Raw genomic sequence first — 26,831 nt, forward strand, 5'->3', positions numbered from 1 at the left:
TTGCCTCATCGTCTCGCCATGGAAAATGTATTTGTATTAATAATGTATGTGAATGCGTCATAATGTAATTTTCAAAAGAGAAAACCTAACAATCAATTGATATTCACAAGAGACGTACCTTGACATAACCTTAAATCCGTCGCATTGTCCGTGGGATTGTTTTCACAAATTTTTTACAATTGTTATCCACTAAATTTGAAAATAAAAAATTCTATCCTATTAAATTACATGTGTATCAAATCAAACTGAAAAACTATTTATAGAAAAACAATACTTTTATGACTTTTATTATTTTTATGCTAGTGAGAACCAAAACAATATGGAAATGAATGAGGGAAAACTGGATCCTACCACGTGATTTCCCGGCCAATAAAAATGTAGCGTTAAACGTTTAACGCAACCTTGTTGGAAGTCGCATAAGAAGTATAACTTCAAAAAAAAAAAAAATAAATAAATAAATAAATAAATAAAAAAACCTTTATTGCAGTCGTTGTCATGGAAACCGAATTACTCCTGAAGTTGGTTGGGGCATGAGGTAACAAAAAAAAGGAGAGAAGTGGTCAGTATTGGCGTTAAAACAAACTACCGATTTTTTCTTTTCTTTTACCAAGAATCTAAAGAAAGTTTTGAACAAAATATAGAAAAAAACAAGATATTTTTTAGATCATTTCTTTTTCTGATATATATATGCTTCTATGAAACAAGAGAACTTACCTAAAAAAAGACAATTCTCACAAATATTATGACATTATAACCGTCGTTGAACAGCCGACCCAATTTCGGGTTCACGACTACTAATGTATTCAACTCCGTAGCCTTGTAATTTTGAACAAATCCAGAAGACAAGGAAACTCCTGGATCAGTTCCCCAGAGGTAGGATTTGTTATAGGAACATGCAGGACTTTGTGATTCGAAAGATTTAACATGCATCAGTCACCATTTACTACATGAGGACTCTTCGGCCAGCGGGGATCGAACCCACGACCTCTTGGACATGGGTCCAGTGCCCTACCAAAAAGGCTTACCCGGTCCAATCCTCACAAATAGTATGAATGTGAATTTTTAGTATTATCCATGTGTGTACTGCTTGTGTGTTCATCAGCTGCCATATCCCATCCTCTTAAGGCCTGGTTTCTTAAGGTCTGGTTTCTTAGGACAAGCGCCTTATCTGGGCGTCAGCGGAAAGTTGACGTAGAGCTGACGCCAAAAAAACACTTTTTTGTTAGCTCAGCGTGAGCAGTCGGTCCAACGCAGACATTATGTCTCATTGCGCATGCCTTAATAACGTAAACAAATATTTATTTTGAATTTGTATTGATTTTGTTATTGTCGACCAGTGTTTTAGAGAACAAATAATGACTTTGTCCAAGAATAATGATGACAACAAATAATGATCTGTCCATGGTACTTTATTTACGTCGCAAGAAAGATCTGCACAATGAGTTATTGGCAACGATCTGGGAAACATGCCGGAGGATGATCCGAAGACGTGCCATCACAATTTTGTGATGACGATTTCAATTTAGACACATATCTGAAGGGGAAGAAAATTTATTCCAGATCCCCGTTCCCATGATACCGCTCAGCGTAGAATGATGAGACAAGTCATGAAATAGTTTCCCTATGACTTTCAAAGGATCAAAGTTACAACAAAATGGCAACAAAGTTTCTCAGTGACTTTAGTCCCAGTAAAGTATAGCTGTGACCACCAAAGTGACGAAAGTTATAGTCAGGGAGACTTTTATGTGATGTCACAAGACAAAGTGACCCCAAAGTCACATTATGAACTCATTGGGACAATTAAAAATGGTGGCACTTGTGACTGCTGAGTTCGTTTTTGACTTTATAATGACGTCACCGTGACAATCTGGAAGCATAGACAAAATACATGACAATATCTACATAGAAATTTTAAATGCGTTAGTAGATACAACCAAATATCATTCATAATAAATTATTTATTACTTCTGAACTGTTGGTTTGATTTCGGAAACATTCGGCTTAGCGTAAATTCGGTTAGGAAAAAATACCCCACTTATCTAAATAGAAATATTTAGCTGTTTTCCGACTGATCCTCCCATTCTCTGACATGAAGATTCTGAAGATGACAGGATAAGGACCCCTCTGAATGAGGGTGAAAATTTCCGTTTTCTAAGTTAGGCCCAATTTATAACTTTAAAACAAACTTACATTCCTTTCCTAATCATTTACGTATTTTGTATTGAGCTTTTTCTTATCGTTACACATAGAAACGGGAGTTTTCGAAGTTGTATAAATGCAGCAGGTTCAAGTTAGTAACTTCACAGATGATGTAATATGTTATAAAACTTCTCTGATTTTGACTATCAGTGAATTATATATATAATGCTAACATTAATGCATTGCATTTTTTCAGAAAAAAAAACTAATGCTTAAAATGTCTTATTTTTTAAGTAAAAAGTTAAAAAAATAAATACACATTATTCGCGTAAATAATAAATGAAACATCAAAAATAACATTTTCTTTGTATTTTTGATGTAATCTTTATCACTTGTTCGGCTCGTAATCACATCAGTCGATGTTAAATTCGCACAAACATATTTTAATATTTTTTTCAACCTTGTTTACCTTCTTTCGATAAGTTAAATTTAATTAAAATTTTAATGGGAATAATACACTTTCCGAATTCTCTCCTGAAACGGACAGTTGTTGTTGTTGTTAATTTACGTCGCACTGGAGCTGCACAATGGGCTATTGGCGACGGTCTGGGAAACATCCCGGAGGATGATCCGAAGACATGCCATCACAATTTTGATCCTCTGCGGAAGGGATGGCACCCCCGCTTCGGTAGCCCGACGACCTGCGCGCGAACTCGAGCACTTTACGGTAGCACAGTTTAACGAGGACCAATACCGCACACCCTCGGTCCCTACGCAGACTGATCCAAGTGGTCACCCACCCGCACACTGACCGCAGCCAGTGATGCTTGACTTCGGTGATCTGTGAAACGGACAGAGAACATGAACTCTAATGAAAGTACAAGGATTCTATCTTACTTAACTTTACCTTAGACATCAAAAAAATAAATAAATAAATAAAAACATTCATCTATTTTATTGTTAAGAAAATTAATCTTAATTAGAAAGAAATGTTAGAAATGTTTTAATTAGAAGGAAAAGAATGTTAAGAAAATTAATTTTTTTATTATTTCTTTTATAAGTTTAACCTTCAACTTCTATATACTAGTGATTACTCTTTTATGTATTGTTAATTTGTATTATAAAGTCTATGTATTATAAAGTTTAAAACAGATTTCGTAGGGAAATTAGTAGTTTTGTAAAATTACTTTTAATATAAAATAATATAATAATAAAATATTTGTACTAATTTAAGTTTTTAATGTACAGTTTACTTGATTATTAAGAAATATTTTTACTGAATTCTTTGTTATATCTAATTAATTTTTTCCCCTAAGTTATAGTTTATAATTTGCTTTTACTTCTTAAGCTCACTTATGATATGAATAGCTAAAATGTTAACAATTATACTTACCTAATTCACCCTATTTACTTTAAAACCAACCGAAAATCATTCTAAACATATTGCAGTCATATCCCAAAACATCCTAGCTGTGCCGTAGAGATTCAATCGCTCCAGGAATAAACATTTTCAAAAATTGCCCTAAATCTCTTTTTTTTTATCAGGCATTTCCTATAAAACTGTTAGGATTTGTCCAAAATTATAATAAATATATATTTGGTTATGGAAGTTAATTGATTATTATGATTTCAGGTTGTCTAAAATTATTGTTCTTCACACTTCCAAACTTTAAAAACTCTTCTTCAAAACTGCTGTCACTATTCCATATTACATATTATGTTTTATATTATACTACTGTAATTAACTGACAACATCATAATTTTTCTATATGTCAGTTTTTGTAAAATACTTTGTTCCGATAAGAGCTAGCTTTTTTATTTTAGGCAGTCTTTTTAAATGGTTTAAACCAAAAAAACCAATCATTAAAATCCTTTTGGTCTGGTTTAAATCCGGCAAACCTTTTAGCTAGTATAAATTTACTTTTATTTATTTATTTACTTTTTGTCTCTTTAAAAAAGGATAAAAAAAACCTCAATGATTAAATAATTTTTTACGTGGAAAAAAAAAGAAATTTTTTTTTATCACAATAATAGAAATAGATAAATCGGTAGAAATATATAAATAAAAAAAAAACCAATCTATCTTATTTGTTTAGTAAAATGTGATCAACAAAAGTATTAGATATCACTAAATCAAGATACAGTAGACATCATATCTTCGATATCGCTTAAATATTACAAATGAAACAATGAGAGCTTGAACCAATTGTCAATATCACTCTTTTACAAAGCTCAGAAAAATGAAATGTGTTTAAAAGTACCTTAAGTTTTAGAATCACCTCTAAAAGAAATTAGTTTAGTTATTTTACCTTTTTTTAATGTTAACTCAAAATGGAAGAAACTAAAGAAAGTGATAAGACAGGGGCAAAACAAAGACGGACTTCTCCAATTGCCATTCCATCAAAATTACCTGTAAGTGTCAGTTTTATCTATTTGTGTAGCTAAACCTCAATTTTACCTGTTAACTAAATGCCATTTTATTTAGATAATTATTTTTGTAATTATCTTTTGACCAATTTGATTTTTAAATTAATAGACACTGTAAACTCAATGAATAAAAACTGGCATAAAATTAAAAAAAAAAAATTTTTTTTACTGAAATTCAGCACCATAAGGGTTTAGTTTTGTATGATATGTATTAAAAAATAATAAAATCAATTATCACGTCTTTGCATTTTTTTACCTTTTACTTTGAGTAAAATGCATTCAAAATTCAAACTTTTATTAAATTTATCACTTTTTTAAAAAATTTTTAAGAAAACTAGATATTTTTTATGTTTTTGAACTTTTGTCTTACAATTTTTTTTTCTTTAAGGGGCCTTCCTTCCCCGGACGAACACAACTGTCGAAGGGGTGGAAAGATTCTAAATATGCTTTCAATCTTCTTTTTATTTTTTATTTTTCACAAATAAACTGATGTTAAGATATTTACAACTTTTGGTAATATCTTTCGATAGATGCCGCCGTCCAATCACAATTTGAGATATAAAGCGTGCGGCGTTTATTGATTTTTTTTGACAAAATTTAGCCAATATATTTCTTTAACCAGGCTGCTGAAAATGAATACTGGATTATAACGAAAGATTGTAAATGATTAGATAATTGGATGAATGATTAGATGATTTTTTTGACAAAATTAAGCCAATATACTTCTTCAACTAGACTGTTAAAAATGAGTACTGGATTATAGCGAAACTTTTTTCGTTTTTGGCGAAACCGTTTCCTGGTATATCCTCCGAGCAAAAATTTCGCCAAAATGACGAAATATCTAGCGTCAATTCTTCAAGGAAACGAATTTCATCAAAATTAAGGAAATATTTCATCATTCTATTTTTTTCTTTTAAGAAAAAAAAACTTGCATTGCCTAATGTCCCTAACTTTCTAAATAATCACTTAACGTGCGCAACATACAGATGGCACGGCACAAGGACAGATACATAAATTACACTCTTGCCGAAGAGTGATTCGAACTCCGGATTTTCTTGGTGTAAGGCCAATTTCTTGACCACCATACAAACCAGACAGCGTAGTACTCTCCCACAATGCACAACGAACAGGTTTCAAACTGAGGAAACATTTTCGCCAAACGTTTAAAAGTTCGCGTTTCGCCACAAATCACATATTTCGTGACGAAATGATTTTCGAAATTAACGAAGTACTGCTTAAGGATTGGTGAATCGTCAAAAGTGAGAGTTTCATTTCTGAGAGTGTAGCAGTTTTTGACAGGTAATTAAATAGTATACTATTGTCTATTTTTAAATTTCTGATATGTATCTTCGTTTTTAAAATAACGTTAAAAATTTTTTTAGCATCACCCAAATCAGTTTTTATCAGTTTAGACAGCAATAAAATTAGATTTTGAAAATTCTTAAAGCTAATAAAACACGTAGTTTTAAATTATTTATTCAAAACCACAAATCGCATCACTTTATTGTTTTAAAGTTTTGAGGAAAACTCCATAGAAGTACAAGAAAATATGAAGCTCTATTTCTCCTAATCTAAAAAAGCGACCCCCTAAAGGTATATTTTAAAGGTATTGTGCTGTTTAATAAGATGAAAAATCTTTAAAAATTTAACTACCGATGACGGTGAGCGTAGAGGTGGCCTCCTAACGCACTAATTACAATGAAAATAAATCGAATGAAAGTATGTATGTATATAAAATATTTTTTAAATTATTAAATCGAAATATTTTTTTAAATCATAGAGTGAAATGAATAAAAATAATATGCATAAAAATGGATTTTCCTTCATCCATTATTTTTATTTGGTATTTCAAGTAGAGATTGGTGTCCACTTAAAAAATGAAAATAACAAATTTTAAAATTCTTTTCGTGGCTTTCTCGAACCGTTACAAAATAATCAGATCTCCTGAATTTTTTGCACAATCATTTACTGTAAAGCTACAAAAAAAAAAAAGAAAAAGAAGAAGAGTATTATATATATAGATACGAAATCGAAAATAATAGCAATTTTGTCTCTTACAATTTCCCTATAGTGTTTAACAATTTACTTAAGGTATTAAAAAATGTTTGTTTCAATGCAAAATTTTGTGACTTATTAATTTAGGAACCATTAAGTATAAAAAAAAATTAAAGTGTTAAGAAACTAAAAACTATTAAAAAACTAAAGTGAAGCAACAGCTTATTGGTGGTCAGACATCATGGAGGTTAGGGTTCTACAATTTCGCGACCAACGGCATGACAGAGGCAATGAGTTCAATATTGCGCACAGGCCGCCTTTACCTCCCGAGTAAGACTGTACCCATCGATTTAAAACTGGGGGGGGGGGTGATTCAAAACTTTAAGTATTAGCCTCAATGAAATATGTAAACAAAACAAGAATTCTCGTGAATGGATTAAAATGTAACGCTTAGGTGTAATTTTTATAATATTTTTAATAACGGTACAGATCCATGAGCCGACAGATGTCCGTTCATGGTCTTGTACCGTAACCATGGCGCAGGTTAAAGAACTCTCTACATAAATCCCTCCATAACAAATTGATGGATTCAGAAATATCGAAATTTTGAATGGAGACATTGCACATTTTAATAAAAATTCTGTTTTCCAGAGTCTTTCTGCATTGATGTACTTTTTTGATGTTTGTTTCTTAAATCGTTTAATGAAAAAGCAATTTAAGAAAAGAACAAAAAAATGCGATGGAGAAAAGTGACCGGTTGCTCATTTAATTTAAGTCGCCAATTTTTTTTTTCTTCTGGCCATATGGCGGGTGTTAATTTTCAGGTCAATAATACAAGTAAAAAATAATTTGCTATGGAATTCTAATAGCGTGCTTTTAAGTTTTTCAGAAAATTTTTTAGTTATGCAGAAATTTAGATTAGGGTTCAACACATCTCCTATTTTTTCCTCCTTAGAAATCTCCTAGTCTAAGCGATCGAACAAATCGTCACTCAAGAAATAAGTCTGTACAGTGGGCTGATTGGGAGTTGAATAATGTTGTGGACTTCTCAGGAAGCAAACAAACTAAAAGCCTCATTGATGAATACTCTCAAACAGAGATTGAGGTAAGATAATTTAAATTTTATGTTCTTGTTTTGCATCAGTTGATCGAAGTAGTGGATTGATGTGTTAGAGCTTTTCGCACAGCAACTGAATGCAATAATGATGTGAAGCCGCGATTTCTCTAGATTTCCGAATTGACATCTGAAGTTCCTGAGATATCGAATTTTTAAAATACGACTTTTTCAAATTCTCAGGAACTGTTTGACCTCTTGAATTTTGTATTTTGCTATTTAAAATTTGGGTTCTTTAAAATGACGTAAAATTTTGTGTACTTTTCAGTACAAAATGTTTTCGACTATTATTAAATAAAATAATAAAAAATTATTTATTAAAAGTTTGATTTCGCATGGAAATGTTTTAGGATAAACAAATTTATTTAGTTGTGTACAAAAATTTTACCATTCGTTTAAAAAGTTCTTGAGATTTAATAACGTATAATAGATTTAAGTAAAATTAACGTTAAGAGGTCCAAACTTTAGATCACTCTCCTAACCAAACTATAGGGAACATATTTTCCAGATTGAGCTACCCGCTATATTTTGGGGGTCAAAAATCCAAATTCATCGAAAAAGAGATATGTTAATTCAGATAAATCACGTTTTTGTGTTTGATTTCGTAACTAAAATATCGTCTGCATTAATTAATTAGCATATTTGAGATTACCCCCTCCAACCATTGAAATTGAATCCTAGAATGTGAAGATCCGATCATTAGATCAAAAGTTATTTAAGGTGGTTATTTATTTTTTTAAATTGTGTGCAGTATACACATTAATTAAATGGAAAGTAAATTAGTGTGATTTTTGAATGCATGTTGAAGATGGTTAAAATACGTTTCATTTTGCAGTCTCCTACTTCCAGCGATCGAGTTTTACCATTAATCGACAGCTTGGTTCAAACATCATTAGAAATTGGGTAAATACTTTGACTTATTTAAATTATTTAACAATTGCTGTATATTATTTTAAGGATATCTCAAATTAACGCTAGACTGTAACTTTTCCGTTTAAACCGGGAATATTGATGCTAACTTTGTCTCTCATTTAATAATATTACTAAAAGGTTTTAAAAGGAGTAATATTAATATTTTCAGGAGTAATATTAATATTTCTTAAAGCTGTTTCATTTGTAACTAAGAAAAAATTCTGCATTTTAATGGCATTCTAAATAGGGAGGAGGGGCTAATGGGGGAAATTTTTATAAATTCTCCAAAAAATAACTATCATTATTTTAATAAAATGTTTAATATTTATAATATGTACTTTATTCAAATGTGTAGGTTTATCTTCGTATTTAATGATACTCTAGTTAATTTGAATGCATGCACTTATAATATACCTATACACATGTATTTTTTTTTAAATGTGCCGTCGTATACATAAGTTTAATGACATTGAGTTAGAATGGACCAGCCATAAAATTGATAACTCAATCAATTTTTACTTATAAAAAAAATCAAGTAAAATAAAATTGAATTATTTTAATCTATAAATTCAGTCTTGAATTTAACTCTAGTAATGTTTATTTCAATCTATGTTAAGTCTTTATTGCATAGTTATGTGTATAATTAAGATGTAAACTATCAAACTAAAAAAAAAAGTTTTTTAAAGACCATTAATTATATAAAAAATAATATATGAATGCTTATTTAGCAGAAATAAATAATATTTTATAAATTAAGTTGCCATTCGTTTTTTTTTCATAAAGTTCTTATAAAGTTCATAATTTTACAAATATGATGAGTTGTTGGCTTAAATCGAAATTTAGAAACACGCATTTTCAATTAAAAGCTAAAAAAAATTCCATATTTACATTTATCATCATTACACATCATTTACATTTTGAATAAAAAATAATTAAAAAAAAAAGAATTAGAATTTTCTTTAATTTTCCTTTAAAGCTTTTAGGTTAAGTGGAAATTTAAGTTTAATTTGCAATTCACTACAGTCGTAAAAAAAAAAAAGGTTTATAAAGGCGTTAAATACTTCAATCCTGTTTTTTCAGTTCTATCACATCTCGTTCGCGAAGTCCTTCGTTGATAACTTGTGCTACAGTGGAAGAAGACGAAGAAAGGCAAACTGCTCTTGCAGATTTAATAATTCATCTCGAGGACACTTCTGCATTATTGCGTGAATATCTTGCTCCAACACAAGTGAAATCGGATGAAGATGACTATACAAAGAATGAACAGACCTTTTTTTTACTCAAATATCAAATCTTGTTAGTTTCTTTTACTCAGGTATAACCAAATTATCTATATACAATTTAATTATATTATATGCAATACAAAAACCTCCTATGGTTAGCCTGACGGCAAGGAGACTCTAACCCATGATCCGTCTACCACTGAGAATATTTTTTGTCAGCATTGTGATCGGTGCGAGCCGGGTACAGAATTCGAATCGACAAGCCATCGCTGGGATTCGAACCCGGTCCATCTCATTGAAAGGCGAACGCTCTATCCCCCGCTCCACCACGGCTCAATGCTGGGAATTGAAACTAACAATTTCAGAAATTTTTTTTTAAGGCATTGAATTCTCGATCTTCGCATCGAAAATGTTGCTCATTTAACGATACCCGGTAAACACTTGTGATCAGCAGCCACACTGTCACAGATACCCGTTCATAGGGTGGGCCACATTAGAGAAACATCCACCCCCTGAACGAGATTCGAACCCTTAATCAATGGCTTTGCAGTCTGGTACTCTGACCCCTTAGCCACCAGGCAAGCAGAACAAATAAAATAGATATATACATGTAATAAAAATGGTGGAAGCCAGTGTGTACTTTTAAGATTAAAGCAGGCACTTAGAAATACGAAATTTAATATAACTAAATTTAATATAACTAGATCAAAGCTTAACCCCGTCCCGCCTCGGTCAGGGGGCATCCGGAGAATACTGTAGTGTAGATTCTAAGTGCGCGCACGTTGACCTCTCAGCAAAAGAAAAAGAGGATTCAAAAAGGTAGGCTTGGTGACGATCCATGGCAACACGTCGGAAAAATGGGCAAGGGAGGCAGAAGCAACTTCAGGGAAAACAATGGTTGATGTAGTTTGTGCGCAGCGCGAATAAGACTAGATAAATGTTGTTGATAAAATCTGATTTTTCGAATTTTTTTATTGTCTTTTTTTGTTCAAAAATATTAAAACCGATTCAAAACCCATCGCGCTCGAACGAGGCTCCTTATACTTTTTGAACATCGAACAGTTCACACTTTTTCTTTCAAAATCAAACGTTGCATGTTTTATTAGGGTAATATTTTCGTTTTATGGAGAAATTAGCCAAAACTACTTTTTCCCACGGACATTTTTGAATTGCAGTTTATAAGCTTGAAATTCAAATAAAAATACGGAGTGATCCTTCTCTTATTTTTAAGAGCGGCTTAAAAATATAACTGTGTGATTTATTATTTAATCAATTGTAAGATTAATGTGAAGCTTCAAGCATGGAGTTTCTATAGGCAGACTAGAAATTAAATAAAACGCTTTACGTTTTCATTTATAAAATATCGCTACCTACTCAAAATAATTATTTAAATGTTACAGGCATGCTAAGAAAATGAGGGGTAATATAAAAACATTTTTTTATTTAAAAAAACAAAACCTTGATAATTGAAATTGGTTAAAAATGTATATACTTATGATTAGTAAACTTAAATATGGTTGAAAAAACTGGTTAACTTTATTTTAAAAATTCTTTTTTCAGCTGGTGAGCATTCTAATTTTCACTCTGATCGATAGTGTAAAAAATGAACTAGATACAGGTTATTTTGCTCTGGTAAGTATTATAAATTTACGAGAGTGAAATGTGAATTGTATATATTAAAATAAAAATTGTATATATGAAATATATAATATATATGAATGAATATATATAACAATATGAATATATATGAGAATTGAATATATGAAATAGAATTGTAAACATAAAAATTTAAAGGGGAAATATACGTCATTTTGATTGAAAATTGATAATTCTCTGCTATTTTGGTATGAGCTGAAATTTCATGCCCCACAATTTCAATTTACAGAGACATAATTATGAACATAAAATAATTTCTGATGTCTATTTTGATAATCAAATTCTATGAACTCTTATTTATTCCAGACAATATCTTGTGGATCAATCTTGCAACTTCTCAACATCGTTTTAGTGGCCTTTGCTTCAAGTAAATAGATTTACTAATAGCCATTCACTTAAATTACACTAATTATAAAATTAAACCTTAAATTTTGCTTTATGTATTGTATACTTAAATGAATGTTATTGGATGGGTAGGGAAACTGAGTGGTATTATGTAAATTCCCAGAAATTCAGTTAAAAAAACAATTTTTCCCCATCTGGTACAACAGGGTTTCGTCATATTTATTGAAGGATTATTAATAAAGCATTTTTAAAGACATAATACATGTTTTGTAAGGGCAAAAATATGTACCTAAATAACCCACACGCCAGAAAAGGAGTTATATATTTTTCTTTTTTAAAAAATATAGTTATGAATGGAAAAAGTAAGATTTATAGAGAATATCTCAGTCACATTGCAAAAAAAAAAAAAAAAAAAAAAAAAAAAAAAAAAAAAAAAAAATTATNAAAAAAAAAATAATAATAATAACGAGAATATATAATTATTTTGCAAAAATTTTTACAATGCTGTTTAAATTAAGCTATATAAAAATATTAATGTTTATTCATTTATTAATATATGAAAACTAAAGGCATTAAAAGTTTTTCATTCTTTGAATATTTAAAAATAATTCAGGAAAATTATATTTTATAACCGTCGTTGAACAGCCAACCACATTTTATGGATTTACGACAACAAATGCTCAACTCCGTAGCCTTGCAATTTTGAACCCAATCCAGAAGACCAGGGAACTCCTGGATCGAGTATTGGGAGAAATTTGCCTTAGTTGGAGAACTTTTTGATGGAGCTAACCCACATTTGCGTTACATGGAGGGGAAGACCACGAGAACCTCCCACGGTTAGCCAGACGGCAAGGGGACTCTAACCCATGATCCACTGAGGATATTTTAAGTCAGCACTGTGGTCGGTGCAAGCCGGATGCGGAATTCCTATCGACTGGGATTCGAACCCGGTTCGCTGCATTGGAAGGCGAACGCTTTATCCCCTGAGCCATCGTGGCTCAGGAAAATTATATTGTTCAGATTAAAACAATTAATATTAGGGTTATTTTAAATAGACAACCTAATACTTTCTTTAATTTTAAAGTATTAGATATATATAACTAGTATAATTTCCTTCCATATAGTGGATGGTATAGTAGCAGAGGATTGCACTTTATGTATATACATCACTTTAAATTGCTTGCAATCAGAAATTAAAAAATGTATGACACTTGTTAACACTTGAATAAAATATGATATAGCAAAACCCTTTTTTGACAAAAATTTTTGCTACAATAGTTAGCAAGTTCTGTACAATTTGAGAGCCATCTTGTATTTTTCTACAAAAATGTAAAATTTGTCTATATTTTAAAAATCACAGTCAATTTAAAATAGTGAATAAAACAGTGACATTTATTTCATTGCAGCTGTCTTGTCAAGGCAGATGGTAAAATACAAGGTTGAAGGGTTGTTGATGGCACAAACATTTGTAGCTACGGTCATAACTTTTGCTGGGGTTTATTTCCTAATTTACAGGTTTGATGTAAGAAATAATCTGCTTCTTGTATTTGTTCAACACGAAAATTCAAGTTTTGCAAGTTAACTTAAATATTTTGAATAAAGGTAGTAAACTTTTCAGCCAAATAATTGGGAATTTGGAAGTGCAGATAGAATAGAGGAACGAAAAGCTTTTGGGCAGTTTGTTAAAATGCTGTATTTATCTGTTTCATCTTCTACTTTGTGTGGTAAGAATTTAAAGTTTTATGAAATATTAAAATGTGTAAGTTTTCAAACAATATGATATTTAGGTTGTGTATAAAATTTATTTAATTAAAAGAAAAAAACTTTTGGAAAATACGCAACATACTATTAGTCATTTATAGTGAGATTTGATATTCTTCTAAAATATTAGTATGGAATGGCTAAAGTAAAACGTAACATGATTTTTTTGATTTTTGAGAATGGGATAAATTGCTGGTAAAAAAATTTGAGATTGATTCATTTTCCTTCAAACAATACTTTAACATAACTGGTATTTTCAGATAGTTTATCATTATTTAATCCAATGGCAGAATTTATACTCAACACAAAGATATTTATACGTTATTTCCTACAATTCAAATAAACAAAACCATTGAAAAAAACATTTCAAAAACTACTAGAGTACAAAATGGGCATAGTTAAATTATTTATTCAGGAGTACTAATTATTATAATTTGAACTTATTATAAAAAAATTATACTAATAAAATTATTAGACTAATTATCTAAACTCACAAGCCTAATTTTTAAAAAATCAATTCAACATCAATTGATTTTTTTAAAAATATATTATATAAAATATATTTTAATTTAATATGACTATTATACTCAACTTGTTAGGAACGTAAAACACTGGAAATCATTAACAGAAACATTCAAGATGGCGTAAATAAACAGGTTTTAAGTATACCAGCAAGCATTGTGATACTGGCGATAATGAAATAATGTTGAACTAGTGTGGCATACACATCAAACGGATCAATCTTCTTATATCAAGGAGTCACAGTATTTGCATCATGTACTTTATTTTTGCTATATTTTGTAATTAGTCAAAAAAGAATCATAGGATATAATTCAACTATAATTCTTGCAGCAGTATCAGGTATTTTAATTTGGCAAAAAGTTGAAACTCTTTTCTAACAAATTTGTCCAGGCCCTTATATATTTTAAATTAAAAAAATTTCATTACACTCATACAAAATATAATGCTATGGAGTTTTGCAACAAATAAAAACAAAGGTAGCTCGTATTAAAAAAGAGAAAAGAAATAAAAATTATTACCATATTAATCATGTTTTTATTATTACAACTTTAAAAATGCAGTAGAATGATAAAATTCAGAAGCAACAAGCAATTTTTTAACTGTTTTTCCTATTAGACGGAAGCATTTTCAATTAACTAATAAATTTGGAAGCTATATTCTTTATCACAAAATCTACAACTACCTTCTAGTAACAACTACATTTTTTAGTCAAAATCAAATATTTTAAATTCAAACAAATAACACATTTAATGGTGGTAATCTTATCCTGATAAGTCATGTGAATATTTTTTAAAATTAAAAGTGGTGATAATACTTCATGAATAAAGTGATAATGAGAGGATTGATATTCCTGTGACTATCATGACTAACAAACATTAAGGGATATATATATATCGGAAAAGTGTTTTCAATTTTAAGAGAAAATTAATAGCTAATATAGAGAAATTAAAAAAAAATTTTTCTACAATCTACATACTAAATGAAAACATTTATTATTGGTGCTAGTATTTATCATCGGTTTAATTTGAGCAATATTCTAATTTATCAAAACGGAACTATGATCCCATCACTTTATAACAGAAGCTTTTTATTTATTTTCTTTGCTATTTTTATTTATGCTGTTATGAATTTTAGCCATTTTTTTCACATTGATTTCTGCAAGATTGACATTTTTTTTTCTATCACAGGAGCTGCAAATGTTCAACCTAATAAATGGCATGTTACATTGATAGTTTGTTTTCAAGTAAGTATTTGTTACTCACATTAATATATTTAAAAAATCGAAATTAATTATAAACAAATATTAATTTTTTGATGAGCTAATCACAAATGAAGTTCAAAAACTTTATTTACTTATTTTTCTCTAAATTAGATATTACAATAAAGGTATGCAAGAATAATTTAGTTTTTTAAAAAGTGAAATTAAGTTACCAACATGTTGAGCATTTGATATAAAATGTTCACTTTGTCAGATGCAAAAGAATTGGTGACATTAAGGTCAAGTTTTGGTTCCTTAAATTAATATCAATATAGAACATAAATTCACCGAAACCAATTACAGATAATTATGTCTTTATTATAACATCAATCTAAAACACAAGACAGTTTTTTTTCTTTCTTCATAATAGACCAAAGATAATAATTTTAAGGGATCTATGGATTTAATTGAGTACTTCTAGTTTCTAGATAGATCACTTATCAATTATTTCATAAAAATTAATCTAAAAAAATGCCAATTCAAATAATTTCATTGAAACTAAATTTTTATGATGGGTAATTTCATCAAGATAATTGTCTAATCATGTCAATCAATCAAGAGTTTTAAATCAATTAAAAATGTTTATTAATATACAGAAGAAATTCAGGTATATATGCAAGGATGTAAAGGTATAATAAAAGCACACAACGTTAAATATAGATTTGTCTGCAAAGTAAATTGAACAACATACTTTACAAGAAAATACATAGTTTACAGCTATATATCAAAAATATTTTGCTGAAATGAATGGCAAATTGGTATTAATATTCATAAACTTTAAGACAGTTGGGTAATGAGCTGTATTTTTTTAATGAAAAACTAATGTAGTGCTATGTAACAAGCAGTGTTAGATGATTTAAAATAGTACTACATCATCCGAGAAAGATCATTATTTTACACTATAAAAGTTCTCCCTAGGAATAAAAAAGGGCAGGGGCTTCCACTCAAAAATGACACTTTGAGTTTTGAAATTCACTTAATTGAGTAAAAATGTATCAAAATGTGTAACAATTTGTAATAACTGAATTTGATGCTCACATTTTTTTTTTTTTACATAACTTTCTTATACTATTTTACATGTGTATTTCAAAAAATAATTACCTCTCATTATAAAAGAGAAAAATTTGTAGTTTATAAAAATTAAAGACATGCTAAAAAACAATCTCTTCTCAGTGTATAATTTTTTCTGCTTCAAAAAAAGTAAACTAAAAAAAAACTGATAAACAACTTAAGACTTCAAAAGCTTTATCTATAATTTAAACTGAAAATTATATAAAAATAAACATTCAAAACGTGCATTTCTTTTTAATAAAAGGTATTTATTTAAAAAATAATTTTAAAATTTAAAGATATTAAAAAATTTAGTAATATCCCCCCTTCCTCCCAAAAAAAAGAGATACTGATAAAAATTTGACCAGTTAAGAATAATCTTAACAGAGTAAATATTTGGAATAGTAATCAGAATTCAATCCATAAACAGAGATAATTTTGCCAGTGTGTAATTATTATTTAAACAGTGAATTATTTTCTTCTCCAAAATGGAATATGAATAAAAAGGCAGTGTTTTTAAGGGAGGGCATCTTATTTTTTTTTTTAAAAAAAAAGAGGAAAGAGAGTGCATTTATAGAGATCAAAGGGCAGGCAGGGCGAGTTGCCCTTCTAAAAAAGCTTAGTTAGAACACTGGAAATATATTTATTTTTACAGGTTAACTAGTTTACTTTATTTTCACATTAATCAAAGTTTTTATCAAACGATTTTGATCAACTTTCTTGACAATATCATTATGATAATATCAAAAATATTGCATTCAAAATTTGTAGTGGTTAATAGTGATTGCAACATTATCATGTTTGATAATTATCGTTTTTATAACACTCAGAACATCATATTTAATAATTCTACTCAAAAATGATTCTTGTCCATCATTATGATGTATTCCAGATTTATTGCTAAGCATAGAATTCACAATAACTTGTCCAGTTTTAGTGAAAGGGCATGAACAGTATGTGTAAGCTGAAAATTATTGAGATGCGCTTTTATTGTGTGTTGTTAATTTATGTTAAAAAATGTGGGATATTTTTAGTTTAGTTAATTAAAATAAGTTAAATTCCAGAAAATACAAATTGTGTTATTGAAATGTTCAGTATTTGTGCATAAGAGCTTCCAGATAAAAGGAAATATAAATGTTAATGTCAAAATTATGTTTTGTTATATTATGTTTTTCAAAAACTTTATTAATTGCATTTAATAATTATATTACTGTGCTTTTTCAGGACTTAATCAATTTTGTCTATTTTGCATCTATTCTGGCTCAAACCATTGGAAATTATCACAGCTATACTGTACAGGTTAAAAGATCAGCATCTATGAGTCACTTAGTGTCAAGATAATAACCTCTAGACTTGAAAATAAAAATATTTTTTTTTCATTGTACTTTTATCTAAATGCATAAAAGAAACAGAACAGAAACTAATTTAGTAAATTTAATGATACTCTAAAACATTTCAGTACTTATGTCAACCACCATCTTTCAATAACTTTATTTTAAAGTGATTAGTACTGGTATGCCAGCCCATATGGATTGTGTGTATGAGTTATCAGGTTCACTTTAAGCATGGTTTATTCTAGAGGATCCAGGAAAGTGAATCAAGATGATGGAAGGTTATCGAAATAATCCTTAGGTGATTTAAGTACAAAGTTGAATATACTGATTCTTATTAGTGGATTTTTAATTACCTATCTAATTATGCAACAAATTAGCAACACAGTACATAAAAGATTAAAACAAGGCTTTGTTCAGAAAATATTATGTGGAAAAAGGAGCAGTAAGTAAATTACAAAGAATTACAATTTATTTTACAAAATTCTATACACATTCAGAAAAATCAATCACTCTCATACAAGCAATCATTTTGAACACACAATAGTTTTGAAAAAAAAAAATTTATATATTTTATATAAAGATTTTGATATATCTACATTTGTAATTGACAAACTAGTAGAGATGACTAATAAGTTATAATTAACAATATGAACTGCTTCTTAAGTAATAAAGTAGTATTAATTAACTCGCTAAAATCAACTTTCCGCATGAAGAGCAGCAACGAATTCTTCTAACTTTTCTTGTATGTGTCTGACACGTTCTAGAAAGAAATTAAAAAAATAAAAATAATTAAAAAATACTCAAACACTATATTTGGTCTAACATTAGTGTTAACTTTACAGAGCAAAATTTTTTTCTCAACAATTGAAAAGTGAAAAAAATCTCAACAATAAAAGTTCAGTCAAAGCAGCAGAATCGTGCTACAGACACCTTAACTTCCTTGCACTAATCCATCTGAAGCTAGATGGGCTTCAATCTCTTATCACTGGCAATGAATTTCTTTATCAACAATCCCTCACAATGAACAGCTTCAGCCTTAACTTTTGCGTCAAACTGGCTTTATAGAAATAGTATTAAAAATTTTATGAGTCAAAACTGGTACCACATTTTCAAAGATCATGGCATAAACTTTTGAAAATGGTTAATTTTGAATATAGATAAAAATTGTACTAACTATGTAGTAAGTGCATGAATTTTAAAGTTTGGACTATTTTTTTAAAGATATCAATTTCACAAATATTCTAAAAGGCATTCTTTTTTTTATATACATAGAAATATATATGTGTATATGTTGCACGTGTGGCTTATCATTATATTGCTTCAAGTCAAGCCCTTTATATACATATATAAATAAGTGCATGAATTTTAAAGTTTGGACTATTCTTTTAAAAATATCAATTTCACAAATATTCTAAAAGGCATTCTTTTGTTTATATACATAGAAATATATATGTGTATATGTTGTGCGTGTGGCTTATCATTATATTGCTTTAAGTCAAGCCCTTTATATACATATATAAATAAAGGGCTTCACTTGAAAAAAATTAATGATAAGCCACATTTTTAAACCTGTTTCAAATAGCATTTATAAAAAAAGCAGTGCAATTTCCTAGTAGTTATTCAAATATTTTTGTGTATTGTGTTGTAACCTATTACTTTGAAAAAAGTGTTGATTATCACTATATTGTTCCAAGCCCTACATGCAGATAAAAAATAATTGCAATTAAATTAATTTGTTAGAAAAAAACAATATTTTTAAAATTGCTGTTATATAATACACACTTGAATTTTGCCAGCATATATATAGTAGACAGAATACTATTCTGATACAATTACCAAAATTTTTAAAAGTTTGGAGAATATTCTTCCAAAATGTGATTTCAGTTTTGGCATATAAAATATTCATGGTAATTGGAGTAAGAGGTAGTTTTCTTTTCTTAGTGAGTTTAGCAGAGCTCATTCTAGGCAAAAAAAAAAAGGGCAGGGTGCAAAAGTTTAAGAAAAAGGGCATTATTATTCTAAAAAGGCAATAATTTCTTTATATGGGCTTTACACGTTCTATTAATAAACATTGTCAATATTTTTTTTTACTTTACTAAAAGTATCAAAGCAATCATATTAATTTCTAATTTTTATTAATAAATTAACATATATAGATCGAGTTAATGAGCTAATTAGCTTAGTAATTTATTTAAAATGCATGCATATATTAATAAAATAATAAATGTATGTTTTTAAGTGTCTGTAGTTATGATTTAATAATTAAAATGATTAATAATAATTATGATTTAATGATAGTGGAAGTAACTGCAAACTTTCAAAGACAAGTGCAACAAGGGGGTGTGATAGCTATTTTTCCTTACCCATATAAATCTATGTATTGACAGCAATGACAAACTAAATAAAAAGAGTTGAAAATAAAGAAGGGTTGAGGAAAGAAAGGGCAAAAAGGGTATGGAGTCTATTACATCAGGGGCAACAGGGTGGATTCTTTTGACTAAAAGGGCAGCAGGGTGCTGCACCCTGTTTACCCTGCCTAGAATGAGCTCTGAGTTTAGAATATTTTTTATGCCATGATATATAACAATCATTAATACAATAAACAGAAAAATATTGAATGATTACTTATACTGATTGCTAATAAACAGAAAAATATTGAATGAATACTTATACTGATCACTAATTAATTAAAACTGATTACTAATAAACAGAAAAATATTGAATGATTACTTAGTTCTTCAGCAAGAGTAACTCTCCGTCCAGTCAATAACTTTTTCTTCTTTTCATTATCTTGACTAAAATCTTCTAAGACTTCCTTTATTTCCTTTTCTAATCTACGAGCTAAAAAAAAAGTTTAAACTTGAATAAATACTAAAATAAAATTACAGGATTAAAATTTTAAGCAAATATAAAATTCAAATATATAGTTCAGATATTTTTGGAACACTCAAGAAACAAATAAATACTTAGATACTGAGCAAGATAATGCATTCCTAATCAAGAATTAGCATCATTATTTAATATAGATTGCATTGGTATAAATACATCAATCAGGTGTCTATTATGGTCAAATCGTTTTTTTCTAACTTCTTTATTAAGTTTATAATTCAGTTCCAATTATTAAAATAAAACATCTGAAAACAGCAATATGTTTTCTATGAAAGTTAAATAATATTAAACATGAATTCAATAGTTTATGAATATTTATATTCCATGAAAAAAAAAGAGTCTTAAAGCAAATATAATTTAAAATAATATAATTCATGATCAATTTGAACAAAACACTAATTAATTTTGATTAATTGATAGTTTCATAGGTCTGTAGATAAAAATTTTAGGAAATCTTTTTGAAGTTTAAGCTTGAAATAGTGACTCTGAATTGATATAAGTAAATAATAAATATAACTAAATAAATGTAAAATAAAAACTTCAGAATTAATAAAAAAAATTACAAAAGAAAATTTCTTAGACATTATTCTACATAAGACTACAGTATGCAAATTGTTATTATTTTTTAAAAAATTGTTTAATGATAAGAAAATTAAATATCATAGAAATAAGTTTTTTTACTAAAAATCTATGGAAACCCACCAAAAATCTATGTTTTCAGTTGAGCATAAAATAAAATATAATATTTCAAATATAATTATAATATAAGCATAAAATATAAATATAATTAAATTAGCATATGAAATATATTTAAAATTAGACAAATTAGGAAAAAACATAATGCAAGACAATTAGTAATAAAAGTTGTAATTTTAAAACATTTGTTTAGATTAAATTAATTTTTCAGCAAATTTTTTACCATTTTTCAAATTTCAGAATTTCTAATTTTGCATAATTCTATCCAAGCATTTTTTTTAATAATGCTGCTCTCAACATCAGAGTTAATTTTGGGTTACCTTCTACATTACATACAATTACATATTATACTTGATCATGCATATATATTTACATAACAAGTAAAGGTAATTAAAAATAAAGAAATTTACCTTCTGCATTCATTATTTGTTGTCTAAGAGCATTTGATGTAGTTTGTAGCATTTTCTGTATTCTCCAAAACAAAACAACATCATTGCAATCCATCTAAAAGTTTTGAGAGAATAATACTTTAGGTACCATCAGTTTAAACTGACAATTTAAATGAACAAAATGATAAGAAATAAATAAAAAAAAAAACATTTTACAAGCACTAAAAATAATATGAATAAAGCTTTATGTATTTAATACATTAACATTTAATTAAAAACAGTTTTTTACTTCTGAATCCAATCCTTGTTGATAGAGATAGAAAGCCCTTTTACAATCATAGGCTTTCTGTAAGGACCTTTCTAGAAAATGCTTTCTATGAAGCGGATGCCATACTTGTTTTATCTATTAAAAAATAGAAAAAAAATTACAATACTTAATACAGGATGACTAGCATTGCAGAAATCAAGAGAAAATAAAAGTACAAATTTAATTTTGATATCATACACAAAGTGAAAAACCCTGAAACTTTTAAGCGAAACAATTAATATCAATTTATATACCATACAATGTTTTATATTTAACATAATTTTTTGAATTAACATTTATCATTAAATTATCTACTAATGCAGAATATCATACCTTTAAGAGTAAATAATTCAAGAAAAAACTTACTTCTCACAAGAATCGTGACATTGGATTTTAAAACCGCGTGAATAAGAAACAAGATATTAGATTTTAAAATCACAAGAATATGAATCACGATGTCGTATTTTAAAAACGCGAAAATACAAATTGCAATATTGGATTTTTAAATCGTGTAAATACGAATTGCAATGTGTGGTTTTTAAATCATGCATAAATGCGAAAATCGATGTTTGATATTACAAATGCGTGAATAAGAATTGCAATATTGGATTTTAAAATAGCGTGAATACGGATCGCAATATTGGGTTTTAAAAACGTGTAAATACAAATAACAATAATGGACTTTTAAATCGCATGAATAGGAATTGCAATTTACGATATTTTAAATTGCGTGAATACGAATTGTTCACGTGGTCTAAAAAGCCTTTAAATTAGGTAAATACGAAAATCGATAGTTGATTATAAAATCGTGTGAATAAGAATCACGATATTAGCAGTTCCAAATGGTGAAAATCCACCAAACCAAAAGAATAAAATTGGCGGAAGAATCACATAAGATGTAATTCTTCAAGTAATTGGCGGAAGAATGTATGTAAACGTCTCGTTCACGGGATTTAGAAAAAATTTCAACATTTTGTCAGATTATTACTTTTTGTTTCGCAGAAGTCTGTAAACCAATTGTCCGGAAATACGCGTAATTCTACAATATTCTTGCAAAATTTGCATGCCACGCTTCTAGTTTTTAGATTCCTAAGAAAGATACGAAAAATCTGGAATTTCGGGGTGCCCCCGGAATACAATCACCCCTGATAATAGTTATTAACTGTCCAAAATAAAAAATGGGAAATCACAAACTTATTAAAAAATAACGCTGATTTGATAGTTTACAATAATACTAAATAAACTGACTTCGTTTATATTAAAATTATTTCGATGAAATTATTTCTTTTTTAAAATGAAGTGAAATTAAAAGTAGTAATTTAATAGGATTCAATTGTTACAACAATTTAAAATGAAAATCTATTCAAAAATACCATCATTACATATTTAACGAAAATAAATCATAAAATAAATACAAATAAAACGAATTGTCTTTTCTAAACCAATAGGCAGAAAAATACTCGGTTAATTATTTTTCGCTCTATAAAATTTTTTTTAAAGACAAACAAATAATTGGGATATGAAATGCATTATTTTTTCCACATGGTTTCAAAGTCATAAACACATATTTTTGTAGTTTTATTTTAAAGACATACTTAAAAGAATTTATTCTACTTAAGAATAATTTCAGCAAATTTTATCGCAAAAGAATTATAAAATACACTATTTTTAACTTCAGAATTGCTTTGTTCAGAACAGAAAGTTTCAACAATTTTCAATATAATTTTATTAATAAAGCACTGAACAAACCATAATTTAGAACATTTTTAGAGTACTGTTGCATTTTAATGGTATTTATATATAAGTTGTCAATATTCCCTGATACCAAGATTTAATTAAAACTTGCAAGTTCAAGACATCCTTAATTTATAATTAGGGTTTTAAAAATCTTATAACTAAAATACAGTGAACAGCTTGATGAACATTTCTGTACAAAAAGTAATTTTAACAGGATTCCTGCTCAATTTCAGATGTTTCAAAATTTTTGTTTATTTTACTTTTTATTTTTTTTACTTTTCAAGGTATATCAGGAACATTTCAAGGAAAATCAAGACCATAATTTATCTATACCATGCAATGTTCATCAGAAAAGTTTGATTTTTTATTTTCAAGGTCAAATATCAGATTTTGTGAGCAAAAAAATATCACTGAATAAGGATGGAAGCAAGGAAGTTTCCCTAAAATATGTAATTTTCACATCAAATAATTGTAATTGATGCAAAAATTATTTAATTCGAATCTCAATAACTGTTACTGAAAATTTTCAGACTGGTTATTTTCCAGGTATGATGTAGAAACTTTCCAGGTAAGATGTAGGAATTTTCCAGGTTTTTGTAAAAATTTGCAATTTTCCCTGACTATTCTCTGTTTTTAATACTCAAAATAAAAAAAATCAGAAACCTGACAATGCCAGGTTTTCCCTGTCCTCCCTGAGGTGTGGGAGCCTCATTCTAAGAATTGCCTCTGAATTCACCATTTTAAAAACAGTAGAGGACAAAGTAAAATTTTTAAACTATAAAACTCTAATCTTACGCGATTTGTTACTGCATCCGATAGAAATAATGAATAAGGATTTGATACCTGAATTCATCACAGTAAAAATTTGATATAGTATAATCGTTAACTCAATTTCTTTTACATAAAGTGTATTTGTAGAAAATGGGAAGTTCTGAACACACAAAAAAATCAGGAATATCAGAACAACTATTGAGTACTGCTAATTACTGCACAGAATTATCTAAACAATATTTGTCTATCTACATTCAATCATGTCAAAACTTCACCTTTTCCTCAAAATGAATACACGGTTATTCAATAAAAATGAATTTATTTTAATTTGAACTTTTTTCATATTAATGATATTTGATACAAATAACAATGTATATTAAATAAAATCTAATGAAACTAAAAGAAATAATTAAACTGAAAGAAATGAGAAAAGCAGCAATTTTTTAATTACATTAAACAATTCTATCAGAAGAAAACAAATATTTCACATACTAAATCATAATCAGCTTCCACATTTGCAGCTTGAAGATTTCTTTTTATAGTGGTAAGTTCATCAGCTGTTAAAGTTGGGCTGTGAGTCTGAATAAGAATTAAAACAGATAAAGATCTGGCAATAAGATCACAGATAAGATAACAGAAATAAGATCTGGCAATTAATTTTTTTAGTTTATTTTAATTGTTACTTTCCATTTACAGATTTCATATGTTGACATGTTTTTCTCCCAGAGAACTTTTGGTTTATGTTTTTAGATATAATTATGCGTCTCTGGATTTTCCTTTTTTTATTTTAACCATTGAATTTTGTCTTCCATTATGGGTCCTCAGGGCACAGTCAGTTTTTGGTTGAACCACTGACTACAGAAAGGTTCCAGCATGTTAGCAGGGAAGTGTGACCCCTGAAGAAGCACTATTTTTGCTGACATGCTTATTTTTAAAATTTTGTTAGGTTTTTATTTAAGTTCTCTCCTATTTATTTAAATTGCATACCAAAAACAATTTTGGTTTTATGCTGCTTTTAGCGCTTTTCGATTTTGACTTATTGTACTTAAATTTTGGTCCTCATTTTTGTTTAATTACATTTTTTATACTTTTAATGAATAAGTTTAAATAAGCATATAAACAAAAATGTTACATTGAAAATATATAAAAAAGAACCACAAATGCCTCTTAAAATTTAAGCAAACTGACATACATTTCAAAAATACATTTTTGTATGATTTCCTAAATAAATATTAAATGTTAACCCATTTTAACTGTATCTCAAAAATAGTAATAAAGTTATAATTTCTTTCATAATAATAAACAAATATAGTAACTTTTATTTTTTTTCAATTTTTTAAAGTAAAAAACACTGAGCATTTTTCCAATTGAATGGAGTGTAAATTGTCATTTACACTACAGAATCGTTCTTATAAAGTATAGAGCTATCTTTTCACTACTGCACAAAATCCACATTTGGAACTAATAGAATTATGAGCTTTAGATAGCTAGAAATAAATTAGGAATGTTCTTTTTTCTTCTGCCTGTATCATCTTTCCTGTATTTTTTTTTTTAATCTTTCACCAGGATTAGGGAAATCATTTCGAATTTTTCACCCTTTCTCTTCTTCTATGAAGAATATTGTTAGATACTGGATATGAATGGAAAACTGGGATATGGCTGTATACTGGAATAGAATTTGGTTGAATCAACATTTGGAAGTAACTGAATTATAAACATTCGATAGCTAGAAATAAATTAGGAATGCTCTTCTGCATAATCTTTTTTGTATTTTTTATCCTTCATTTGGATCAGTGAAATTATTTCCAATCATTCACCACTGGCTAACTGTTTTGAAGAATAAAGTAAAACTTTTGCAAATTCCAAATTATACAGGAAACCTAAAGTTACATATTTTAAATTTATCACTGACTACACCAGCAGTTGGCAACCTATAATACCAGAAAAAAAATAATTAAGTTTCAGGTACTGTCACTTTGTCGCTACAGCTCAAATATTTTATATTAAAACCAAAAATATTAAATGTTTACTTTATAAGTAGAATAATTTATAAAATGCTTTTTTGTATTTTAGATATGAAAATATGTAATATTCTAAAAATAGAATTCTTTTAGAAAATGCATAGTTTGATGCCCTATAAATCTTCATTCAAAAACTCAAATAAGCAAATGGGAAGCAAAAAAGCTAGTTGAAACCAATAATAGAAAGCTATTATAAGGAAAAGAAAATACTGACATAATTAAAAATATATCTATTATAAATTGTAGATTATGATAGCAGAAACAGTAATAAATAATAAAATTATT

The 26,831-nt window shown here is 28.2% G+C and overlaps 2 protein-coding genes across 3 annotated transcripts in view; one reads left to right on the forward strand and one right to left on the reverse strand.

Moving 5' to 3' along the window:
* The first annotated feature begins 4,254 nt into the window (after positions 1–4,254).
* On the forward strand, positions 4,255–17,781 carry LOC107439836 (uncharacterized). The gene is made up of 10 exons (XM_016052555.4): positions 4,255–4,551; positions 7,517–7,666; positions 8,511–8,578; positions 9,668–9,902; positions 11,371–11,442; positions 11,773–11,833; positions 13,218–13,333; positions 13,430–13,535; positions 15,282–15,337; positions 17,627–17,781. Exons 1-10 carry the CDS (start codon positions 4,471–4,473, stop codon positions 17,741–17,743), a joined length of 1,062 nt encoding a protein of 353 aa, XP_015908041.1. The 5' UTR covers positions 4,255–4,470; the 3' UTR covers positions 17,744–17,781.
* Positions 17,782–18,183: 402 nt separating this feature from the next.
* LOC107439834 (Opa1 mitochondrial dynamin like GTPase) overlaps positions 18,184–26,831 on the reverse strand; it is a 40,335-nt gene continuing 31,687 nt past the window's right edge. For both annotated transcript variants that reach the window (XM_016052552.2, XM_016052551.2), the window contains 5 exons: positions 25,018–25,104; positions 22,000–22,113; positions 21,732–21,825; positions 20,467–20,577; positions 18,184–18,496 (listed from right to left, as the gene is read on the reverse strand). In XM_016052552.2, coding sequence (XP_015908038.1) covers positions 18,432–18,496; positions 20,467–20,577; positions 21,732–21,825; positions 22,000–22,113; positions 25,018–25,104 — 471 coding nt within the window. In that variant the 3' untranslated portion in view covers positions 18,184–18,431. The remainder of the gene's footprint in view (positions 18,497–20,466; positions 20,578–21,731; positions 21,826–21,999; positions 22,114–25,017; positions 25,105–26,831) is intronic.

The sequence above is a fragment of the Parasteatoda tepidariorum genome, chromosome 10 (assembly GCF_043381705.1).
Source record: "Parasteatoda tepidariorum isolate YZ-2023 chromosome 10, CAS_Ptep_4.0, whole genome shotgun sequence".
NCBI lineage: Eukaryota > Metazoa > Arthropoda > Arachnida > Araneae > Theridiidae > Parasteatoda > Parasteatoda tepidariorum.

Bases quoted from the DNA above. Each gene is read 5' to 3' on its own strand.
- LOC107439836 (XM_016052555.4), top strand. From the start codon at position 4,471: ATGGAAGAAACTAAAGAAAGTGATAAGACAGGGGCAAAACAAAGACGG. The intron at 4,552-7,516 runs GTAAGTGTCAGT...TTTCCTCCTTAG, and splicing joins CCATTCCATCAAAATTACCT to AAATCTCCTAGTCTAAGCGA. The intron at 11,834-13,217 runs GTAAATAGATTT...ATTTCATTGCAG, and splicing joins TTTAGTGGCCTTTGCTTCAA to CTGTCTTGTCAAGGCAGATG.